The sequence below is a fragment of the Camelus ferus genome, chromosome 14 (genome assembly GCF_009834535.1).
Source record: "Camelus ferus isolate YT-003-E chromosome 14, BCGSAC_Cfer_1.0, whole genome shotgun sequence".
NCBI classification, from domain to species: Eukaryota; Metazoa; Chordata; class Mammalia; order Artiodactyla; family Camelidae; genus Camelus; species Camelus ferus.
Window position 1 is genome coordinate 20,527,159 of NC_045709.1, and position 20,329 is coordinate 20,547,487.

Consider the following 20,329-nt stretch of genomic DNA (forward strand, 5'->3'; position numbering starts at 1 on the left):
ATATGTATGTTCATATATAACTGAAAAATTGTGCTCTACACTAGAATTTGACACAACATTGTAAAATGACTATTACTCAATAAAAGTTAAAAAAATGTATTTCCTTGGCAGTATCTTAATTAATGATTCATTCCTTTATTTCACTTTGTCTTCTGTTATATACAGATATCCTTAGAACAAGGATGCCATATTAATTTTCATAAATCATATACTGATCACTTAATTGAGATTTATTTCCTTAAAGAGATTTTGTTTGAAAAAGAAGTAGATAAGGGTAGAGAAGGTAATAATTGAAATGGGGGAAAGAAAGGACATAGGAAAGCAGGGAAATGATTAAGAAAACAGAATCTATGAAACAGAATTGATCTAGGGCCTGCCCTACAGGTAAGTGTAATGTACCTTCATAAGATGCTTTCCTTTTCACCATCGTTTCCACTAGAATTTGTTTTAGAAATAAAGTTGATTTAGCTTTGTTAAAAGTAGAAAGTTTGTAATAATAAATAATGAATCTGTAAACTTTGTGTACTAAAACTTCAGTAATCATGTAGATTAAAAGGAATCCTCACAATTTATAAGTAAAAATAAGTATATAATGATAGTTGAAAATATTTATTTTTGTGGAATGGATTTCTGACCTTTGCTTTAAGGTTGTTCTCTAAGCTAAAGGTTTTCTTTTTCCTTTTTTTTTTAATTGAGGTGTAGTCAGTTTACAATGTTGTGTCAGTTTCTGGTGTATAGCACAATGCTTCAGTCATACATGAATATACATATATTCATTTTCATATCCTTTTTCACTGTAAGCTACTGTAAGATATTGAATATAGTTCCCTGTGCTATACAGTATAAACTTGTTTATTTTATATATACCAGTCAGTATCTGCAAATCTCAAACTCCCAGTTTATCCCTTTGCATATCCCTCTCCCCTGGCAACCACAAGTCTATATTCTATGTCTGAGTCTGTTTCTGTTTTATATATAAGCTCTTTTTTTTTTTTTTTTTTTTTTTTTAGATTCTACATATGAGTGATATCGTATGGTATTTTTCTTTCTCTTTCTGGCTTACTTCACTTAGAATGACATTCTCCAGGGTCATCCATGGTGCTGCAAAGGGCATTATTTTATCATTTTTATGGCTGAGTAGTATTCCATTGTATAAATATATCACAGCTTCTTTTATCTAGTCATCTGTTGTTGGACATTGTTTCCATGTCTTGGCTGTTGTAAATAGTGCTGCTATAAACACTGAGGTGCAGGTGTCTTTTTCAAGTAAGGTTCCCTCTGGATAGATGCCCAGGAGTGGGATTGCTGGGTCATATGGCCAAGATGATCTGCAGATTTAATGCAATCCCTGTCAAATTACCCAGGACATTTTTTACAGAACTAGAATAAATCATATTTAAGTTTATATGGAATCACAAAAGACCCAGAATTGCCAAAGCATTAGTGAAGGAAAAAAATGAAGCTGGAAGAATAATCCTCCCAGACTTTAGACAACCCTACAGAGCTACAGTCATCAAAACAGCATGGTGTTGGTACAAAAACAAAGGTTTTATTTTTATAGGCATTTTGACTTGAACATCTGTCTGCTTTCCACACTCCAGTGAAATGAATAAAATGAAGAGGATGTACTTTGAAAACATTTTTCTGCCAATAACCACAAATAAAACTGAAACTTTCTTTTGTTATTTCAAATTTTGATCAATTCTGTTAGTTCTCTTGAAAACTATTGTGAAACATGCACAATATATTGAAAATGGAGACTTGAGTCTGTTCAGCTACTAGAATTGTGGATAGGTACTCAATTTTATTTCTCAAATACCCAGCCTAGCACATAGTGGACACTCAGTAAATATTTGTTGGATGCAATTTAATTGACTGCAGTATAATATCAATGGCCATGAAATGCTGTATCCATTCAGAAGCAATGTCCTGAGATAATATTTTGAAAAGACTAATAACTTTATCATCAGCCAGAAATTTCCTTGTTTCTGTGTGTGGGTAGAATGTTTAACTGGGAATAAAATAGGCAGCCACCATTTTGATACCTTTATGTTAGAAAAACTGGTTTCTCTCATGCTTAACAAAAGCTCTCATTGGTAGTTTTATATGTGCATAAATATTATATGTAAATATAATTTATGTATTTTTTATAGAAGTAGTTAGGCAACATTATTTGAAATGTGGGAATTGTGGTAAGGATGGTCATTGTGGTCATTGGACCCTTGGTGATGAGCAGATTGGGGTGGGTGCCAGATGGACTAGCATGGTCCATGAATCGTAACAGTAGGTGGTTGTAGTTATGTCTGAGATGTAGAGAGGCTAAAAACTTAGTATTTGGACTGTAAAATCATAGGCTCTTATAGGCATAGGATCCCTGGGCTTAACCATTTTGAGCTGATCAAAGAAGTTCTCTTGACTATTTAGGCTTCTCATTGGCTTGGAGAGGGTCAAAATAGGACCCTTAGATCTTAGGAACTTCTTCACAAATAGAATTCCACAGACCTGGTGAGCCCCTTTTATGTAAAAAGATTAGCTACAACTGAATGAGCTCTTTCTGCACTAACCTTAGGTGTTTGGCCTAATTCTGGACCTCCACGGTTATTCATCCTGGGGAGGCATGGAAGGATAGGTTCTGGTCAGAGTCACGTGCCTGGCTGCACTGGTGTGGCTTTCTGAGTATGTGGCTTCTGGATAAATCGTTTGTGGACATATGGTGCTTCCTATAATAGGAAATTGCCATTTTCTTTGATTCCCTTCCTCTGGAATCTTCTTGGTCTTAACCCATCCTCTTTTAACACCTCATGTGGTATGTTACTGAAATCTACCACTTTTGAGAAAGTTTAATATGGACACTTTCTTGGCACATGAAGGAGATAATCGTGCCAAAGAGACCATAAATGTGTTCATACTCGAGCCACTCTGTGCTCCCAGCACTGCACTGTAGGAGGCCTGCAGACTTGCCAAGAGGTCAGGGACATCCGGACAGCCCCTGCACATGCCCCCTCCCTGTGTAGGTGCTCTTATTTTCTTCCTTTCCCTTCTTCATTTACCAGTTTCACACAGTATTTTATTAACTTGAAGAGTATGCATTGCTTCTTCAATAAACAAGTGAACTTGATTTTTATTGTGCATGTTATACAAGGCCATTTTAGAAAACTTTGGCAATATATAGAGGTCAACATAAGAGAATAAGTCACCTGTGAGGCCCATCCCAGTGAGCACTGCTTTCAATGTTCTGCATACTAGATTTTAAAATACAGACAGAATATACTAAGGTCTAATGTAGTTTATTTTTTTATTTGACCAGTCGGCCAATGATTTATAATTAACTGATGTAAATGGGCATAATATATGGCTTTAAAATACTGAAGTAAATATTTTAAAATGATAAACATATTTATGACTCCTGCCCAAAAAAGGGGCAATTGCCTAGGCAGATGGTAGTTAGAAGATGTAGTGTTTGAGGGAAAATGTTCTAAAAAAATCAGTAATTCACTTACATTCACTCCTTTTCTATCAGAAGTTAATATACTCAGTAATACCATTTTTATATATTTTTTATTTTCTCCTTTAACTTTGAAATTTGGTATTTATAGTCTGAGGCATTTGTGAATTATATGGTATAAAAACTGACTCATCTACTGTGCTTTTCAGTTATGAAGCACACAGTTAATATTTTCTATTTACATTTGAGTAGTTAATAGCATTTCATCTACTTTAAAAATAGTATACATAACCTTAATGTAATTGCAGTAAGCCAAACTACAAGTTGTTGTATGATTAAATAATATTTTTCATATTGTACAACTTCACGCCCCCACATCCATCCAGGCCTGCGTATATCCACAGCACAATGATTTTCCTGCGTATTTTTGTATTTCTCCAACCACTGTAAAGTATAGCTAGGACACAGTCAACATCCAGAAAAGCAATAAGCATACGGTATTGAGCCGTTTATACTGTATGTTAGGACATGCTTAATAACAAGAAATGCTATGAATATAAGGTAGCTGGTAGTATGAAATAATTTTTAATGTGTGTCTATTTGATTTTTTTAAGGGAAGTATAATTTAAAATTTTCTTTCTTAAATAAAGACCTAGGAAATATGGATATCTTTCATTTTTCCTAAACTAGGTTTCCTGCTGGTCAAAAGACTATAGGCATTCTTAAGAATGAAGAAGCATTTCTAAGGTGTTCTGATGAACTCTGCATATATTTGGTACATCAGGGAAAATGATATAAGCTTCCAGTAATTATAGAAAAATGTTCTGCTTAATTTATTTTCTACTAGCTTATGTTGAATATCTATCCTAATTTTTAGTTTTTTTTCCTAAAAATGTTAAGATTTGTGTGTGTGTCTGTAATAGTTTATAGATTAATCCAGATTAAATCAGGTAATTTCTAGGAACAGAACAGTTTCTCATGTTGGGCTACTGATCAACAGATATTTTAAAGTAAATAATCCTAACTCAGCTCTCTAAATAAATAGAGAAGTTTGAAGAAAGAAGCAACAATATATACATGTTGGAGGAGTCAAAAGTAACAGCTGTTTTATGTGTGTAATGTATAGTTTAATTTAAATTTTAAGATGTGTTCTTTCAACAAGACCGTCAGCTTTTATGTTTTATGTAGGATGTAGGAACAGTTAAGAATTGTGAAATCTCTTGTTTCTTAGATTGTCCTTGTTTAAATGTCTCTTAATATTAGTGATAAAACCACTAAAATATCTAATGATAATTATTACTACTTCCTAAAAGCTTCTCATTTTATCTGTATGTAGAGGCTCCTATCAGGACAACAAAGCCCAGTGTTTAAGGATAAGTTCAAGAACTGTCAGTCTTTGAGAAACCTAACAAAAATCTACATCCCATATTTTAAAACAGGTGTTCTCCAGGGAAATTTTCCAGAAGTAACCCTTTTCTAGAGTATGATTTGAAGATAGTTTCATCTTACCATAATTTTTCTCCCTTTGTGTATATGAAAATGGTAAATCTCACAGGTAAAATTTACAGGCAAAACTAACCTATAAATTTGTAAAGTGTAAAATGTTATAAAGGTAAGTTGAAGCGATGAATGGTGATGCTACAGTGAGTGGCAAAGATCATGAAAGGCATGTAGATACCACCCAGAGTGGAGGGCTCACCAACCAGTGGGAATCTGATTCCTTCTGTCTCTTCTGTGTAGCACTTATATTTCTCACAATAAATGTAAATGTAAAAATTGGCATTTTTGGTCTATGAATGTCTCACTTATGAGTTTGGATAGAGTGATTTATTTCACTGGAACTGACCATTCTTGAGTAGACAAATCCATTTGAGTGTTTTTTTTTTTTTTTTTAATATTCTTTTTTTTTTCCATTCGGGTTTTCAAACTGACAAAGCTAGAATGCAGCTGTGGTGACTTAACACACTGTGTCATTTAAAGATCATTCTTTAGAAAGCCACCTAAGTTGTGGAATACTACATGGAAAAGACTGTTGAGCACTGTAGATGTTTGTGTCCACTTTGTGGCACTGAAGCTACGTACTTTGTTCCTTTTCCAAACCTCACCATTGGCTCCTTTTTAGCATATGGTTCCTAATAAGCTTGGGTGTCTGAATGCCCAGCCTAGAGCAGATTAGCAGCAATAAATGATGGGGGTGTGTGTGTGTGTGAGAGAGCGTGTGAGCAGTAACAGGTGACAGACACTAAGGGAGGTGGCAGAAAAACAAAAAGGTGACTCATTTATAGTGCTTTTTGTGGAAGAGTCATGGATATTTATAATAATAAATCATTAGATAAAAATTTATGTCTAGTAGTTTCTATTTAGGTAAGGAAGTATGTAACACAAAGGAGGCCTGGAGAAATGGGTGGAAAGAGTGAGGGGAGTACAGTGTGGGCAGTGGGGAGGGGCAGGGGTTGGGGGAGAGGGGGAGCAGGGGCAGGGGAGAGGGGGGAAGGCGCCATAGCAAGAAGGTAAGATCCTAAGATCTGGGTCAGAGAGACAGGCTCACCATCAATGGGAACGTCAGCTATGAGGTATGTGATGAGTGAGTGGTTTGGCGCAGCATCTGGCTAGAGCACAGGGCTGGGGGCTTAGGGTGGGAATGAGACAGACGGGTCCTGTTATGATGCTGGTCTCTCTCCTATAACTAGGTTTTTTGTTTGTTTGTTTGTTTCATCGTAGTTGTTTGTTAAGAGACCGACTTTTGTGATGGAGAGGCGAAAAGACAGGAGAAAATCAAGAAGTAAAAGAAACTTGAATTAGAACAGAGGCAGTGGGAATAAAAATCTAGAGATGGACGCAGGACTTAGTGAGGCAGGTGAAATTTGAGGAAATCTGCTCGTTCATTCCCTCTGATTCTTGGCATGCTGTGTCAGGCATGCTACAAATGCTGTAGTTCTAGAGATGAGTAATGCAGGCTTGATCCCTGTCTCTAGAGGAAGTCTGTAGGGAAGACGCCTCACACGAGTGATTGCCAACCTCCGCAGTGAGGGGCACAACGTGTGTAATAATAAAATGGTGATATAACGGACAGAATGAGGAGTTATGTTTGGGTGGATAGGAAGGGCCTCGTAGCAGTGGGTTCACTTAAGCTGGCCATTAAATGGATGGGAGTTCTGCAGAGCAGCAAGGGAGGAAGGGACATACCGGACAGACAGAATAGCATGCTGAGGTCAGAAGTTGTAAGTAGTTTGGTTTAGCCAAAGCATGCAATGTGCAGAATTGTATCAGGAAGTGAAACTAAAGGAGCCAGGTCTGGAAGGCTCAGGTGCCAGGTGAGACTTCGGCTTTCATTCTGTAGAAGCAGTTGGGGGCTACAGAAGAGTATTTGGCAGGGAAAATAATATCCCTGGTGTTTGGATATTACAGTCCCCAATCTCCATCGGCACTGAGACTGGTTCTCAAGGGGTCATGGTCGTCATGTCGCAGTTCCAAATTCTACCTGACCTTCTTCCTGGAGGGGAAGAAGACTGGAAAACCTTCTGAGTGATGGCTAAAAGAGATACTGCAGAAAATAACTGAGTAGTGGGAGGGATGGAGGGAGGGAGAGTCAGCAGGAGCCTAGTCCAGTGATGGGTGTGGAAAATGAAGCAGAGGGTGGGAGAGAAGCCGGGTTCTCTGGCTCGAGTTGTAGGATACTGGGGTAGAGAAGTGCCATTAGAAAGTTCAGTGATTGCATCATTTAGAGGGAAGTGATGACATGACTTTTGAACATCAGTGAGTTAGATATACCGAAACTAGGACAGTTACTTTACTGGGAGAGAAAGGTCTGTCCTCACACTGCAACTAGTGAGAATAGAGTGTAGCCATTTTTAAAAAACTATCCAAATGAAGCAAATAGAGGCAAACCTTCATCTTGTAATGGAGTAGGGGATAAGAGTTAGCAGAAGGGTTATTAAAGGGGAAAATGAATGTATTCAATTACATGGAGATTGATGACTTTTTATGCCAGTAGACAACCAAAAGGCAAACAGGAGACTTGGGAAAAGTAATTGTAATAATGTGATAAAGGGTTGTTATCTTAATATATTAAGTTCAATCAGTTAAGAAAAACACTAGTATTCAATAGGTAAAAATGAGGCCAAGGATATGGAGACACTTCACAAGAGAAACAAGGGTAATAATCCTAAATTTAATTTTGCTAGAATCAAAAAGTTGCAAATTAAAGAAAAAAATGAGGTGTTATTTTTGTATTTTCAACTGTCAGATTTATAAATATTTAAAAGAATAAAATTAACTAGGATTAGAACAGTTTGGGGGAAGTTAGCTTACTTAACGCGTTGCTAGCAGGAATCAAAATTTTGTTCACCATTTTGGAGAGCAGTTTAATAATGTGAATCAGAAGCCTTCTTTTCACTTGGCCCAACAGTTTAAATTTTTTCGAGTTTGCCTAAAGGAAAAAATTGGACAGCTATCACAAAAGAGTGGTCAGTAGGATGAGACCCAGAACAGAATGGTGTCATTTAAGGCAAGGGAGCAAAGAGCTGCAAGGAGAGAGAAATCAGTGAGTTGCAGAGAAGTCAGGTAGAATTTGGAACTGCGACATGACGACCATGACCCCTTGAGAACCAGTCTCAGTGCTGATGGAGATTGGAGACTGTAAGTGTGGTCTTACATTTCAGAAATATTGGAGGTGAAATGAAGGTAGGGGGAAGGATAATAATTGTAGAATATTTTGTTTTCATTTTTAAGGTTGTTGTAACATGAGCTTTTTTTATGCAGAGGGGAAAAAGTTTGAAGAAAGATGAGAGAAATGACAAAGATTTTCAAAGGGGTGGGTTATTGAGTCCAGGTTGAGGAGAAATTAGCCTTTAGACAGCAGAGGGAGGTCTGATGCAAGAAGAAAGGAATTAAGGGTGTTTATAGATTTCAAATAATGAACTTACATGACTTTGGTTTTGTTAAATGTTGGGGAGGGATCACCTCTAATAGTCTCAGTTCCTCCCAGAATACAAAATTTCCACCTTTTCATATAATGTAATTTCTCAAAAGGATTGTGTCTGCTCTAATTCCTCTCTTCCAGTTCTCTCTTGAACTCTTTCCAGGAAGCTTTTGATCTCACTGTTCCACCAAAACTCTGTATCAAGGTCACTGCCATGTTGCTAAATCCAATGCATGATTCTCAGACCTAATCTTACTTTACTTGCCTGCCAGATTCAACACAGCTAATCATTCCCTCCTCGTTGAGATACTTTCTGTATTTGGTTTCTCCACATCACACTCTCCTGATTTTCTTCCACAGTGGCCACTCCTGCTCAGTTTGGTTCCTCCTCATCTCCCAGAACTCATAATGTTGAAAATGCCCCAAGGCCTGTCCTCAGACCCCTTGTCTTTTACTTACACTCATCTACTCTCCTTTGGTGGTCTTTCCTAATCTCATTCTATACCATCTATACACAAGTGCTTCCTAAACTTATATCATCAGCCCAGTTCTTTCCTGTGAACTGGACTTTTATATTTAATTGCCTATTCCATGTCCCTGCTTGGAGGTCTAATAGGCATTTCAAATATTACATGTTTGAACTTGGCAATACCCATTAAACCTGCTCTCTTACAGACTTTCCCATCTCAGATATATGAATTCCATCTTTCCAGTTCAGACCAGAAACCTTGGTCATCCCTGACTCCCCCCTCTACCATCAGCCCATGCGTACGTTTTATTCATTAGCAAATCATGTCAGTCTGCCTTCAAAATATATCCACAGTTGAGTCACTTCTCACTATCTCAGCTGTGTCCACCCTGGATTAATCTACCGTCATCTCTTGCTTGGAATATTTCAGTAGGTTCCTGATTGCTTCTGCCTTTGGCCCCTTCAGATTATTCTCAGTGTAGCAGCCAGAGTGATCCTGTTAGTCTCACTCAGAGTAAAGGCCAAAGTTCTATAAGGGTTAGTTAGCCCCAGGTACCGCTCTGATCCGTGTTCTTCTCTCTGCTTTGTTCATTTCATCCACATGGGCCTCCTTGCTATTCATTGAACACACCAAGTGCACTGTCCCCTCCAGGCCTTTATACTTACTATTTGATTTGTCTGTAACAAACATTTTTGTACTGGATACCTGCGTGGCTTTCTAGTTACTTCCCTTTGGTTTCAACTCAAGTGCTACCTTCATAGTGAGTTATTCCCTGATCACCCCATTTAAAAAGCCATCCTTTTTCAGTATTTTATTTCTTGTGTGTATTTTCCATCCCTGTATCCGGAATGTAAGTTTCACAAGGGCAGGGATTTTTGTTTTTGTTCAGGCTGAACTCCAAGCCCTAGAACAGTGCCTGGCACAGAGGAGATTCTCAATAACTCCTGGATGGACAGACAGAGGACGGACAGATGGATGGAAAGTGGGGAGGATAAGAGATTGAAAAGTAGGTCAGGCTTGAAGGTTAGGGAGAGGAGTAGTTAGTTTGCTCTTGAATATATTTTGTTTGTAAAAGTTTCCTAGTGGAGATGCCAAAAACCAGGTAGTAACTACGTAACATGTAAAACCTGAAATTTTGTTTGACTCAGTTTCTGAAAGATGGGAAACTAATATAATTTGGGGTGCATTATTGATCATGTAATGGTTTAACCTCGTTCAGCCCCTTTGTATTTCTGGCTTTGTAGTACAAATATTTTCAATCATGTAACATTAGACATTTATATTTTGAAGGGTTTTATCTGTGGTATATGTAAATCTAGATAATGAATTTTAATACATGAGGCTTTCTCTTTTAATTTTTCTCACTGTTAGAACTATATATAACTCAAAGAACTCATTTTAATGAATTAGAAGGACCTCTGGCAACACATGGGAATCATTCTGGATAATTACAAAGGCTAGCAAGGCTCTGGTCCCTCCCCCTTTACACTGCTGCCTGTTAGGCTGGTTTTGAGAAAGAAGATCTGGCCACTCAGTGATGGTCCTTTGAGTCTGTTCCAAAGTTATTGTTGATCTGATCATTTATATATAAAGTTATAACTGGAACAAATTGAGCATCTTAAATAGTATGTATTCTTTTAATTATTGGTCTCCCTGATTAGTTTGGAAAGCTGCAGCATTTACATTTCTTGTATCTTGCCCATAGTTAAGGTAAGGAAGTCTGGGAATCTTAATTATTAGTAATACCACCACCATAAAGCCTGTCTTGACTGTGGTTTAACTCCACTTCATTAATTTTATCATGTGGGTTTGATCACAGGGAAGCAATGTCCTGCTGATTTCTTTGCAGTTGAGGGAAGTAAGACTGAAAAGTTTGTTCTTTCTCTGTAGCTTTAGATGTATTTTTATTGAAAAATATTAACTCTGGAGCAAAATCTGCCATCTAAAACCGTCTATTTATACTGCGACAATTACCTATGCGTGCCTTAAAAAATAAAACAGGCAAACCAGTCATGTTAGTCCTTCAGATAGATGTAGCAGCATCCCGTAAATAGCAGTTTCTCTGGGAACCAATAAAGAAAGTTATTTTTGTCTCACAATATTGTAGTATCCTATGTTGTACTACCATAATAAAACTAGAGATATTCAACTATATATCTAGCACTACTCTCTTGTACATACACTTGTCTGCAAAAATAGCAATTTTTTTTAGAGTGTCCAGTACTGTGAAGATCAAACAAACAAAAACAAAAAAGAAACACACAAAAACTCCTTCCTGGTAAGCTTTGGATTTAGATCATTTTTATAGTAAACGCAGTGCTGGATAATAGTAGAGGAAAAAATTTGTTCTGTTTTTGTGGGGGATGGAATGTATGCTCAGAGTACATTTCTAGAATCATGGAATTGGGGATCTATAAGTAACTTTAGAAATTATCTGGTTTGCCCACTAGTCTATAGGTAAAGAGAGAAGAAGTCTAGACAGGTGAAGTGCTGAGCTGTGGGGCCTGGTTGTCAGTCCCAGAGCCGAGAGTCAGACCCCGGCCTCTGGTGCCCAGTCTAGTGGAAGGAGCTCAGGCCGCCCAGCAGTCCAGCCGTCTGTTCTTATCTGCACCATCCTCTGCAGCCGCTGATCTGCTCCAAGTTTGTGTTATAATGCTTTGTTGTTTGTAAGAGGTTTTTCTGGCAGTGTAACACTTTTAGCTTAGTAACCCTGTGTCATAAGCAAGGTACCGTTTCTGTTTTACCTGAGGAAGTTGAGATTTATAGGTGTTTAGTTGCCGTGCCGCGTCACGGGGCCACGTTGCTGGTGAGTGCGTGGCAGAGCCGCATTTTGAATCCCCAACCAGCGCTCTTTTTGATGTCCTTTACTTCCTTGGATAATTGAGAGTTAGTGGAGGAATTCTGATCCACAGTTACAGAAATTAGAGATGGAAAAGACCTCGAAATGTTATCAATCACTTGAAAACAAGTGTTTTCTAAATTTACAGTGTGAGAAGTTAAATGTTTGAAAGCTTCCATCCATTAGAAGAAAACAGATTAACTTATTAAAATCAGAACCCCTGTCATATAAAGAAGTATTTAAATGATGTCCAGCCGGTAAACATCACATGCAGTAAAACCAAACCAATGAAAACTGGGCTTCCCCTCACAACCCACCTCGCATCGCTTATATATTGTGCGACTCTTAAGAATTTGCGACATTAAGACTCAGGCGGCTGCTGAGGAGCACTGCTGAGACTAGGTCACGTGCTGCAGGAGGGTGTCTTTCTGGAAGAAAGTTCTTTCCACAGAGGTCTTTTCTTATTGGCAGAGGTATGTCTGGGTATTTAGCTGTATAGAAATGTTTGCATTCCCTCTGGTGTATTTCCTTTTTGAAAGTTTTATGTCAATTCTGCTTTTAAATTACTCTAAGATAACATAATTCAGTGTAATTTTTAGAAGTATAACTCTAGTATAACTCTGAGCCTGCAGGAATTGGGCAGATAATCTAGTTTGGTTTTTGCATTAAAAAGTTTTCATCATAGCTGAGTGGTTCAAAATTAGAAGAACTAAAGGTAGAAGGACATTTGAAATTCATAAATTCTCTGCCAGCCACAATTTAACGTCCATTTTATAAAATTTTTGGGAGATTATTAAAGTTATCAAAAAACAGTAACAGATGTCAGGACTGAAAGGTAAATATGCTGTATCAGTAAATATTTTATTGTGTATGAAAAGATAAAATCATGAGAATTTTGGAGCTAGATTTAAATTTCATGTGTTTGTGTGTTTGTATGTGGAGTCAGTTACTATTTAAGCAGAGCTGATAGTGTGTAGACAGGAAGCCAAGGCACCAGAATGTCTCTACAGTCCCAGCACCTAGTAGGCACTGGATAAACGTGCAGTGAATGAAAATGAATTGTGTAGTGACCTAGTTACCCAGCTGGCATGAAGCTCGGAGCCTAAGTTTCATAGCTTCTAGCCTTTTTTTTGCTCAGCTTACTAATTTTCTGTATTATTAAATACGGTACATCTAGCTACAAGTAGCATCTTAAGAATTTTTAAATGGTTTTTCAAATATTTGTACTTGTTAAAAAAGGATAGGAGACAGAGTTAAGTGTGCTGAATTACAGCTTACGTAGACAGTGAGAGAATTATAAGTTATAAATGTGAAATTGTTGGAAACTGATAACTTGATTGTTTTCCTCATGACCTGCAGTAGGAAATAAGTTCTGATTAAGAGTAGAATTTATGTAAGGGGCTCATATAATATGCTGAATATTTCTGTACAGCCAAATATCCAGATAGGCTTCTTCCAGTGGGAACAGGCTCTAGGGAAAGAACTTCATTCCAGGAAAGGCAGACTCCTCCGGTACAGGCTCACCTCCTCACCTCAGCATTTTGCTTTTTTCAGTTTTTGTCTTTTTAAAAAGTAGTGTTGGTTAGTGATTGGTACTTCTTATGAAAGAGAGGTGTCCGGACCCTTCAGCACTCTGCATCACTTGTTGTCCAAGTGGGACCCAGGACCCTCTGTTCTTTCATTGGATCCACAAGGTCAAACTGTTTTCCCAGTACCACTAGATGTTACCTGCCTTTTTCATGCTCCTTCTCTCATGAGTGTCCAGTAGAGTTTTCCAGAGGAAACTTGTCATGTGATCTCACAACAGATTGAAAGCAGAAAAGATTTGAGACTCCAGATTTACAAAACACATTTTACATAAACAGTGCCTTTCTCCTCACTGTATTTTTTTATTTTGAAGAAAAATTTTCATAAAAGTTTTAACATGTAATGGGTTTATTTTTTTATTAGCCAATGGATAAGCACTTTAATTAACTTAATTGCATCATCACTTCAAGAGTGTTATATACATGGAATAATATAGTATAACCTTCTAGGGATGACTTTCTCAGCATAATTCTCTGAGGTTCACCTCGGCTGTTGTGTGCATCAGTAGTTCATTCTTTTTAATTGCTGAGCCGTGTGGTATGGTGTGGATGTACCATAGTTTGTTTAAGCATTCACCTGCTGAGGGACATCTGGGTTGTTTCTGGTTTGGGGCCATTACAAATAAAGCTGAGCCAGTTTTTGTGCAAACATAAGTTATTTCTCTGGGATAAGAGCCCAGGAGTGCAGTTGCTAGACTGTATGGTATGGTAGTTGCATGTTAGTTTTTTAAAAGACAGCCAGACTTGTCCAGGGTGGGTCAGGGGGTCCTTGTTGTAGGAGATTGACAACCACTACTTTATACAGAGGCAGCTATGAAAGCTGGTACGTGATACACACAGTAGGAAAACTTGCTTGTATTGATATCATCAAGCAAAAAAAGAAACTTTCCTCAGACTTTGGAAGATTAAAGAAAATGTTATCTTACTCCTTGTTTGTTTGTAATTGTAAGGCAGGGTCCAGCGTGTTGATCGCTTTGCAGTGTGGAAAATTAATGCGCAAGGTGTTCTCACATATTTACATAGTTACATAATACATCTCAGGACTCTTACACATTTCAGGCTCCCATATGAGCCTGAGAACAAATTTTTTTTTTATTGCATAATATGTGCCAAGACCTGGGAATACAAGAGATAAAAGAAGACTCTCTACCCTCAAGGAGTGAAAAGACATATGTCCAAGCACACAGATGTAGTAATTGCTGAGATGAAGATATGTGTGAAAAGCAGGGACGGACAAGACGGGAAGAGGGCTGTCCCAAGAGCAGGAGGGCAGCTGATGGGATCTGACCGAGGAGGTGGCGGTGGAGCTAACACCTAGGGCGTGAGCAGGATTTTGCCAGGGCGCATGAGGAGAGGTGTCCTCAGACTTGAATCGATGAGAAGGAACCAGAGCTGTTTCCCATCTAACCGTACTTCAGTGATGACCCTTAGCTCATCATCTTTTATCCTGGGCTGGATCTCCTAGGTTAGGGCCAGCGAGGACTCTTTCAGCCTGAATCAAAAGTACGATTAAGAGAAATGATTTGAATAACATATTTGGGAGTGTGCAAATTAACTGAAAAACTGTCACTCCTGAGAGTCCTTATGATGTAGCAGGATATTCTTGTCTCACAAACCAGGAAGAGCAAGCTGGTTCATCATAACTGGAGTTAGGCAGTAAGCAGTGTCATGTTATAACTCCCTCTCCATTGCACTGGCTGTTTTTCAAGATATTATTTAAAATGTGTTGTAATTTTCCCAGCCAATTTAATAGCTCCATCTGTTTACTATTCCTGGAATATTAAGCTACACTTGATAATGTAGTTTGTAAAACTACATATTATGCTACATTTTATCTTATATTTTGGAAAAATTTGACTATTATTTACTTAACTTGTATTTTAATATTTCAAATTGTGCTAATAGAATCTCTGACATCAGAATTAAGCATGGGCATCGTCTCCTGGGTGTGTAAAGGTGTTCCTGGCCACCTAACTTAGAGTGAACAAGCGTCTTGTCCCCAGTCGGTCATCCAGCATTGCTGAGTTTCTCCCCTGTGGGAGGTCCCCCTCTTAGCTTGTTGCTGAGTGAGGGACCCCAGTGGGAAAAGTGGTGTGAGTTGTTGCAGAGGACATGCTCGCAAAGTGGGCTGGGAGCAGAGGGGTGGGCTTGGGGATTAGAAAATTTGGCCCAGGCGGCCTTTATCCTACTGAATTCATGCACTGAGGCTTTCCTGAAATGCCCTTCCTCTTTCCTGTCATTACTTCATTTGCTATTGGGTTATTCTGAAATAAGAAAGAACTGGATTTCTCTTCCTCCTGTCTTACTGAGTAATTACAAGTCGTATGGCCTTAGGCAGATCATAAAATCTGTCTGAATGTTTATCGTTAGTAACAGTAACAATAGCTAACACTTACACAGCACCTGCTGTGTGCCAGGCAGTTTTAAGCTTATATTTATATTCTCAGATCACCCCTTTGAGGTAGGCCCTGTGACTAGCCCTGCTTTATATATGAGGAGGAGACAGCCCTAGAGGAATGCAGTGCGGTCCCAGAGCTAGCAGATGACTGAACCAGGGCCCTAACGCTCACAGACTGGCCAGGGTGCGTGCTCGTAACTGCGCAGGCCACATGGCGTTGAAATTCTTCAGTCAGTATTTCTGTGCACATGTTAGTGATCTGCCTGTGATAAATTTTCTTTTAACGTTTGTGTCATGGTATCCCAGGGGCATTTCAGGGCAGTTGATAATGCAGTTGTTATTTGGTATTTTTCAATGGGAACATGTTATTTTTCCTCATGAAAAGATTTTGTGATAAAATGAAAATAATCAAAGAACTAAGTTATTTAGAGATTTAGAAAATAGCTAAAATATGATAGTCTTAGGAGAAATGCTTCCTTAGTCATTATGTGGGAGGCCAGGATTGTAGAATATTTTCTTGAGGGAAAAAAATTAGAATAAATCTTATCACAAAGAAGTGCAAAGGATAGATGGATTTTCTTGCTGAGCAGGTCACAAGTCTGTGGACATTCTCTATGAAAATACCTGGGCTGAAGCCATCTGTCTGCCTGAGGTAAATGATGTTTCTCTCCATAATCTCACACGCCTTGAACTGATTTTTAAAAAATTACGATGCTCAGAGCGTGAAGAATAAGCCCCATGAGTTATAAAGCACAAGAAGTGTTTGCACACTTAATGTTGTACTGGTAGTTTTAGATCACAGGCTGCTATTATTATTAAGTTGTTTTTTTAAAATACGCAGTTCATCTAAGGGCAGCCATCCTGTGTGAGTCTTGTCCCACCCCTCATCATTCATAGCAGTTCTTGTTAAATCTGGTGAAATGCTAATGTTGTTTTCTGATACATACTCTACGTAAATAAAGTAGCAAATACACATATGTGATGGGAAGAGAGTTTTATCAGTGAAATAAATTCTAGTGGTGGTAACACTGCGTCCTGCTCTTTCTGATCTTGTGCAGGAGGCTGGGTCTTAAGTCGCCTGCCCTGAGTCCATTTTCTTGCCTCAGACGTTTTACCTGCCCGCATTCCCGAGCGTGCAGGGCTTGCTCAGGCTCTGGGTCTTGGCCGAGGCGCCCTGGTCCGTTTTCCTCTCTGGCCACTGCTTCCTGTCAAAGCCCAGCATCTTTGTTGTTTCCCCTTTTGAAAGTATTTCTGTCCGCAGAGTCAAACTGAATCAGATGCCAGTTCTCCTCCGCCTTCTCTGCATTCATTCAGCATCCTGTGCACGGCTTTCTTAGAATCTGACACTACTTAGTCCATTGAATTTTCATAATTGGCTTTCCTAACTGTCTTCTCCCTACCCCTCCTCCCTCTTTGTTCTGTGTTTGGCACATAACGTTCTGTAAATATTCAGAACGAACATAGCTGCTGCCTTTGGAGGTGATTTTAACCTCTGGTGCTACGGCAGCGGGAGGTGTGGAAACCCGTATGTGAGGGGAGCATTCCTTGCTGGCCCTGCGCTGAACTGAGGCAGGCTGCTGGCGTAGAGGAGGCGTGTGCGCGCGCACACACACACACAGTGCTGCTCTCAGGAAGCAAGAACCAATGGGAATGTGGAATAATACAAGGTGGGATTAACATTTTATAACATGTCTTATCTGTTTAATTGAATTATAGCAGGTTGTTTCTCTTAATGGCATAAAATAGTATTGAAGTTTGTGGAGTTGGCACAGATGTTAATTTTATATGCTCTTCAGGTTTATCTCTCTACCATCTACATTATATAGAGAGAGAATATTCAAATTTTTTCCCAGTGTAGAGCAAAGTTCAATTTTTTTAAACAGACACTGAATTATCCTTAAGACTACATTTCAAAGATAACATCTTCGAGATAACACTGTAAATATATAAAATCAGTCAGAAACAGGGAACCATGAGTGGGATGGCAAGTGCAAATGTATTACATAATATACCTCAGATTGCATTATTAACATACTATGAAGATTAATTGGCATTAAAACCACCATTGAGCAGTGACATATTGGGGGATTTCAGTCAGTAGAACAAATTGTTTCTTATGTCACACCTTATATTAATATGGCATCTTTGCTTTTAATCCTAAATTCTTTTTTCACTGAGAACTCGGCAATCTAAGTCATTTTTCTTAGTCAGTAAGGGAATTAGTTGATTTCATTTTATGTTTTTATGACTAATTTATTGCCTGATCTGAATTTTAATCTTTTACTAAAACAAGAAGTTAACTAGTAATATTATGTTGATTCTTTTAGCCTGTCTTGATTGATACTACTTTTCTGGTTGTTTTGTTTTGTGTTGTCTAGGAAAACAGACCTTGGTTTTAGCCAGATACATCACTGTCTTTTAAAGGAAACCAAACCTTTAGTGGAAGTCTAACTTCGAAGATACAGAGACTGCTTCGGTTGATTCAGAATGGGAACGACAAGTGATGAGATGGTGTCTGTGGAACAGACTTCCTCTTCCTCTTTCAATCCTCTGTGTTTTGAATGTGGCCAACAGCACTGGACAAGAGAAAACCACTTGTACAACTACCAGGATGAGGTGGATGATGACCTGGTCTGCCACATTTGCCTTCAGCCTCTGCTGCAGCCAATAGACACCCCCTGCGGGCACACATTCTGCTGCAAGTGCCTCAGAAACTTCTTACAGGAGAAAGATTTCTGTCCATTGGACCGGAAAAGACTTCACTTTAAGTTGTGTAAGAAGTCTAGTATTCTAGTTCATAAACTTCTAGACAAATTACTGGTTTTATGTCCGTTTTCTTCAGTGTGCCAAGATGTAATGCAACGCTGTGATCTGGAGGCGCATCTTAAAAACAGGTAAGCAAAAAAAAAAGAGAGAAGTAACTCTAATAACTTTATAAAAAGGTTGCTCAAACAAATAAAAACTTGATTAAAAAAATACCAAGGTATTAATAACTAAATGGACAAATCAAATACAGGAGATACAATAAATAAGTTGTATGGAACAGTATTTAACATTGTTATTTATCAAAAACATGAATATAAAAGTAGACAAGAAGTACCATTTTATACCTACTAATAATTTTTGCTGGTATAATGTGAAGTTGTTATATTCACATGGGTAGCAGGATGTAATGATAGATTCTTTCTGCAAGGCAGTTTGGCAGTTTGTTTCAGAAACTTTAAATGTCAGTATCACTGTATATAGCTTTTTATCCTAAGGAAATAATCCAGAAGAAGGAAAAATTGTATATAAAGATGTTCCCTGCAACACTGTGCAGAGTTCAGTAAACTGGAGTCAATCTAATTAGTTAACAGGAAGGATTAAAAATACAGTAATACTGTCGGTGCATCATCAGGATATTATACAGCTGTTAAAAATAATATTGTTGCAACATGGAAATGAGCCTCATTTCCTCAGATGTTGCAGGCTCAGTTCCAGGCCACCACATTAAAGCGAATATTAAATATCACAATACAGCAAGTCCCATGAATTTTTTTGGTTTCCTGGTGCATATAAAAGTTATGTTTACACCGTACTGTAGTCTAGTAAAGGTGCAATAGCATTATGTCCAAAGATTTACATACTTCGATTGAAAAATACTTTATTGCTAAGAAATGCTAACCGTCATCTGACAACACACAGGGTTGCACAAACCTTCAATTTGTTAAAAAAAAAAAAAAATGCAGTGTCTGTGAAGTACAATAAAATGAGGTCTGCCCATATTCCTGATTTTATTTGCTAAGATCTTGTAAAATTCTGCTTTCAGGGACTAGACTGAACAAGAACTAGTGGTTGGAAACTTGAAAACTTTTAGTGGGGGTTTTTGTTCCACTAATAAAAGCTTTTTAAGTTAAGTAATTTATTTAACTGATTGTTTAGTCAGTTTTATAATTTGACTTTGATAAAAGACTTGATCTTTAAAATTATTTATACCCTTAGGAAGGGTTAAAATACATCTCTTTTGTCTTAAATAGGTAGAATCAACATATAATGACCGAAATAAATCAATTGATTTCTAAATTTCAAAGTTAAGCCACATGTGCAGTGTAAATCTGTAGTGATCTTGATTGCTATGGAAAACAGTGCATAGTACAGTATATTGGATTTAGAAATAATAGTTTAGGTCTGGTATAGAATAGCTTGCCATTATACTCAGAGGTGAAATCATAGAATTGAATCTAATCTTGTCCCCTCACTTTACGAATCAGGGAAACTGAATCACGGAGGTTTAGAGCTAAGTAATGGCATGGCTAGACTTAAACTTCAGTATCTTATTTACCATTCTAACAGACCATGCTGACCTTTCCACAGGTTGAATCATGTTTTCTGCTATTATGTGGTAGTAAAAGTTTCATACACACATGAGTATACATGTTCATTCTGTTCCTAAATATCAGTGTTATAAAATGAGCGTACTCATTAGAAATAATTCAGATTTATGAGAAAGAATGAGATGTTATTAAAATGTCAGAAACATGAAGATTTATAGAGAGATTGCCTAAACTTAAGCTACGTTGTCTAAAAAGTAAGAGCTAAGAAAAAAGGGGAGGATAGATATATAGACTTCTGAAAATGCATGCAATCTTAGATTCTTGTGTATTTTTGGTCACCAGCCGGCATCACATGTG

General features: G+C 37.9%; 1 protein-coding gene and 1 long non-coding RNA gene across 8 annotated transcripts in view; one reads left to right on the forward strand and one right to left on the reverse strand.

Moving 5' to 3' along the window:
• LNX2 (ligand of numb-protein X 2) overlaps nt 1-20,329 on the forward strand; it is a 64,577-nt gene that overhangs the window by 17,911 nt on the left and 26,337 nt on the right. For 6 of the 7 annotated variants that reach the window (XR_004325786.1, XR_004325784.1, XR_004325785.1 and 3 more), the window contains exon 2: nt 18,038-18,553. Coding sequence is in view for 4 of the 7 variants with exons in the window: in XM_032496399.1 (XP_032352290.1) it covers nt 18,147-18,553 (407 nt within the window). In the remaining 3 variants the exon portion in view is untranslated. Of the gene's footprint in view, nt 1-16,160; nt 17,327-18,037; nt 18,554-20,329 lie in introns of those variants that run through there. The other variant, XM_032496400.1, reaches the window with a different exon arrangement.
• The window catches only part of LOC116668592, a 39,047-nt gene continuing 37,135 nt past the window's right edge, over nt 18,418-20,329 (reverse strand). The window contains exon 3 of the long non-coding RNA XR_004325793.1: nt 18,418-18,542. This is a non-coding gene — a long non-coding RNA (uncharacterized LOC116668592). The remainder of the gene's footprint in view (nt 18,543-20,329) is intronic.